The sequence below is a fragment of the Buceros rhinoceros genome, unplaced genomic scaffold, assembly GCF_000710305.1.
Source record: "Buceros rhinoceros silvestris isolate BGI_N320 unplaced genomic scaffold, ASM71030v1 scaffold1350, whole genome shotgun sequence".
Taxonomy (NCBI): Eukaryota; Metazoa; Chordata; class Aves; order Bucerotiformes; family Bucerotidae; genus Buceros; species Buceros rhinoceros.
Window position 1 is genome coordinate 61,116 of NW_010391080.1, and position 4,867 is coordinate 65,982.

General features: G+C 44.6%; 1 protein-coding gene across 1 annotated transcript; it reads left to right on the plus strand.

Moving 5' to 3' along the window:
- Positions 1-247: 247 nt before the first annotated feature.
- Positions 248-3,959, plus strand: S100P (S100 calcium binding protein P). The gene is made up of 2 exons (XM_010139892.1): positions 248-385; positions 3,810-3,959. Exons 1-2 carry the CDS (start codon positions 248-250, stop codon positions 3,957-3,959), a joined length of 288 nt encoding a protein of 95 aa, XP_010138194.1.
- Positions 3,960-4,867: the final 908 nt, after the last annotated feature.

The following is a 4,867-nucleotide window of genomic DNA, read 5'->3' on the forward strand; positions in this document are numbered from 1 at the left end:
CAACTGCTTGTACTGGACACACCAGAGTGATAAAGTTTGAGTTTTGAATAGCTGTCAGCACAGAGGCACATACTGCAAGCAGTGCTCAGACACGGATGTTTGCTAAGGGATAACCGTCTCTCTGGTGCGTGACCATTGATTGGATGGGACAGTTGCATAAAGAACCCCGGAATAAGACCAGACTCCATCCTTCAAGAGAGCCCGGAGGCTGTTCCTGTTCAGAAGAAAGCCGAACTCCAGCAGCAACATGTCTCAGCTCGAAACTGCGATGGGAATGACCATTGCTGTCTTTGACAAGTATGCGAAGTCCGACGGCAACAGGCAAACCCTCACCAAAGCAGAACTAAAGACCCTTCTGGAAAAAGAGCTCCCAAACTTCCTCTCGGTAAGATAACAGCACAGCAGCGGTTGGGTGTAGCGGGTGAGAGGGCTGCCTGCTGACGCGGGTTCTAGTACATTATAGGGGAAATTACATCCAGAAATACACAATGGTTTGAGGAAATATTTCAAATAAAAATGTCCTTGCACATACTGTGTAAAACTGATTGTACGATTCAGGGCCATTCTGTTTACTAAATTCCTCACCTGAGTTAGCGGGACAACGGCTCTGAAATAGATTTGGGTTCGTCTTTAGAATTTCCCTACTCCTGTCTACCCCTGGGTTTATTGGCTCATGTCACGTCACAGCTGCTGTGAAGGTAGTTATGTTGTCGGCAGTTGCAGATCTTGATTGTAGTTGGGGAATCTCTCTAAATATTTATACACTTCCTTCCTCTAGGTATTTATGCTACATATTCAGTAAGCTCATCAAAATGGTGCATAAACAAGAACAACAGATCAACTCAGAGCAAACTGCTTTGCATTTGTCTTTAACAGAAAAAGAAAGACCTGGAGAAGTATTTTACAATATAGATGTATATATAATCATCAGGTGCATTTAAGCAGGATATATATAGACAAAATTTCTCCTGGTATTCAAAATGCTTGATATATTACAGTAAAGAATTTAGCTGCCTGGGAGGCAAAATGTTTTTCATTTTCAACTGTTTTTATTTTCTTCCCTTCACTAAAAATCAAAAAAGCACTTTTAAATGTCACGTTCTTTCCACACAGGAATAATTTTATCTGTCCATACAGTTACTATTCTTAATTGCTAACGCCTAGAACCAAACGTTTCTCATGTGGCTGCATGTTTTGTATGCAGCGTAATCCAGGTTTTAAACAACTACTTCAGGGCACTGCAGCCAGGATATTTGACAAAATTTAGTATCTTCCCACGCAGGCTACATGAAATCACCGTGTGAAATCCATGCCTGCTGGATTTATGACTTGCAAATGAAACACAGGTGCAATATTCAGAGTAAGAGCCTGGAAGGCTCTGGGGGGATAGATGAAAATGCCTCTGAAACTATCTTATAAACCAGATCAGTGGTTGTGACCCAGCAGCATCATAGGAAACGTCCTGCCCCTGACCATCGAGCTGTATGTTACCTATAGCACTTCCACACGAAGAAAAACAATACCAACAAACCCACAATTCTAAGGGGGCGTGGAGATCCCCCAGAAACTTGACATTTGGTCTAAGCAAAGTTGGGGAGCCACTGCGCTAGACAGCCACCAAATGGGACAATGCTCAAACATCGGTCCTGACTACATTTACTGGCCAGACACCACCTTTTCCAGTTCCACACAGCTGCTTTTATTGGCTCTACTTATTTCCTGAAACTGCTGGAAAAAATCGTAATTATCCAGGAAGATAATTAGCTTAATGGCCCCTTATGTTCTAGTCTCCACATCCCTTTCCCATTTTACCTATTCAAGGGGGGTCGGGGGGTGGGGGAGAAGCGCAAAATAGCATTTTATGCCAGTACTTAAAATAAATGTAAACAGTGTCCTGTCTTGCAAACTAGTAACTGCAAGAGAGAAACTGAGTATGTAAGTTTGACTTCAGAAAAAAAGTTTTACTTATATTTTCCTGACATTTGTTTCCATAGTTTTTTATTTGCAAGAATATTTTGGGAAACAAAGTCTTTTAAATACTCATGTTTATTGTCGCTCTCAGAATTGGCTATAGCTGAAACAGCTCACCACTATCTGGAAAGGTCTTGAATCAATCAGAGAGAGAAATAAATCCATCCCACAGGACCGAAGGATTGGCCTCAGTTATAAAGAGTTTAAAAAAAAATAATTCCCACATGTACAGTTCAGAAGTAATTTGGAGGCTAAAATCAGTTCACATATTTCATTAAATAATTTTAAATATTCAGTTATGAAATGAAAACTGATTTGCAAAGTGAAAAGGAAAAAAAACCTTCCAGACACAGTCGTCAGTCAAATCTGGGGAACTGGTTCAATTTTCAGTGAATTTAAAGGTTCCTATACTTAAAGTGAAACATGAAATTACAGAATGAGAGATTGAGTTCATCAGATCATGATCAAGAAGTGCCTTCAGATTTCAGTGAAAGTAATAATTATTTTAAATTCCTGGAATTTTCCCAAAATTTTATATAAATTCTTTCTATTACAATATAATTTATTTTTTGTTTAGCATCAACAAAACCTGCACGACTTTCTGTCTCAGATAGGTCTCTACTGCCACCCCCTGCTTATTTTTAAAACTGCGTTTTCGAACATCTGTGGAGGGAACTGTCGGAACTCAAACCTAAAAAGCCCTCCTGTAACTACTGTAGAGAAAACTTTTTTTATACATATTTTGGCAAATTTTTTTTTAAAAAATACTTTTTTACTTGGTTGCTGCCTTGCTTAACATCAGCCTCGAGATGTCGCCTCCATCCATTAGGACTACGACAACTTAGTAAGAAAAGGATTTTTCTGACGGTTTGCACTGCTGCAGCTCCAGCTCAGCATCTTGCCCGCTTCAGGTGGCACGTTGCTGGCCGGCAGCTCCTGTGAGCCGCTCGAGCTGGGCCAGGGGGACCACTCGAGGCATGTTTGAGGCTGCTTGCATCTTTGCTGAGGCGACAGAGTGTAACGAAACTTAAATTTGACGTTTGCCCCAGAGAAGCATCATTTTGCACATCTGCAGCCTGAGTTCAGCCAAGCCTTTCCGAGGGAGCCGAGGGGCAGCACATGGCATTTAGTTCAGCCGGGTAACGCCCTCAGGGCTTTCCCTGACAGCACTGTAATCATCATCGGTGTTGGGCTAAATTAGAAAGCACTGGGGCTAAATCAGAAAACACCGGCGCGCCCCTCCATGCCGATGCGCAGCCTCTCCCAGCTCTCAGGTGTGATAGACCAGGAGCACAGGCGTTCAGGGGGTGGCGGAGCGAGGAGTGATGTGCTCCCAGCTGCTGGGCAGAGGGTGGGAAGGTGTCTGCACCCCTGCCATGAGGCTGCTGGCAGGAGGAGATGTGCGGCTCCCACCGAGGTGGGCAGATGCCGGTGCAGCTGTCCCAGGCATCCCACGTTCCGTGCTGGACGCCTCAGCCAAACACGGTGTGAGGGAACTCACGGCTTTACAGCCAGCGATAGAATGCACAAAACAAGCAAAGAGAAGAAAAAAGAAAAGGTCTCGCTAGCAGAAAACATGATAACCTGATATTGTGGGCAGGGCTGTGCACAGGAGCCATCACACCTCCAGCACAGCTCTGCTTCCCAGGCAACTCAGTCGCAATGCCCCATGGAAAAGTACAGTGCATCCGAGCTGGCGTCAGCCTCACGGTCCCCAGGTGCACACTCCCCACACTCCCCAAAACAGCCCTTGGTGAGTGCCTGGAGCCCTTGTTCAGCTGCTGCGGCATTAGGGTTTGTGCCACCTCCCACCTCAACCTGCTCATTTTCTTTTTCAGTCAGGGAAGGACAAGGATGCTATTGATAAAGTCTTCAAGAACCTGGATGAAAATGGCGATTCCCAAGTGGACTTCAAAGAATTTGTCATCTTTGTGGCAGCTCTGACTTGCTGCTGTCACCAATATTTTGAGCAGAAAGCAGCCAAATAACTGTCGAACTGCTGACAGAAGCCACCTTTGCCTGTGCTCCATATGCTAGTGGTATGGATCCCTTCACTTCTTCCATGTTCCACATGCACTTCACAAGCATGCTGGGCTGTAAAAATAAATCCTACTGTGCTTACTTCCCTGTATCGAACGTTAATTTCTGCTCCTTTGTGGAAGCGCCTGGGTTTAATGGCCTCCACTAACTTGTATTGAGTAGCATCTCTCTGTGTTTAAAAATCCTATTCTTAGCCAAAAGGCTCAACGTTCATCCCAGAGCAGAGGCTGCACAGGGGTAAATCCTGCTAGAGCTATGAATCAGCTGGAAGCTGCTTTTATACAGCAGCAGCTCTGGGGTGCAGCCAACAGCTTCAGCTGACACGGGCTGCAGCCAAAACCTGTGCGTGTGCCACTGGGGCTGTTTGGGACTGGCCTCACAGGGGCTGCCATGAGCCTGTTTGCTACACTTGGCTGTGCAGTTGCAGGGCTGCCATGTAGGCTCCTTCTTGGTTAAAAAACCCAAACAAACCCAAATATTTTTTTTCAGCATGGAGGATTCTATGCAGTTTTACATGCTGGTGAACCATATCACAGAGCTCACGTGAATTTAACTTCTATAATACTGTAAGGCTTTAGTACCAATATAATGATATTACTCTACCCTTGGCAATGTAGGTTTGGAGGTGGACATCCCAGTGCAAAGCAAAAAACCGCACAAAATTTAGCTCCTTTATCTCCAGAATGGTCCTGTTTAATGCTATTCCTATCTTATGCCAAGAGTCAAGTCATTCCCTGTCCTACTGCACGTGCAAACGTGCTATGTAGGTAGGGATGCTGCAACTCCCTGTGCCTGTGCAGCTGCACTATTTCAGAGCAGGGCTCCAGCTCTGGCTGGAGACTATGGAAAATCACGC

Coding starts and splice junctions, on each gene's coding strand:
- S100P (XM_010139892.1), top strand. CDS start 248: ATGTCTCAGCTCGAAACTGCGATGGGAATGACCATTGCTGTCTTTGAC. Junction 386..3,809: donor AGCTCCCAAACTTCCTCTCG/GTAAGATAACAG, acceptor TTTCTTTTTCAG/TCAGGGAAGGACAAGGATGC.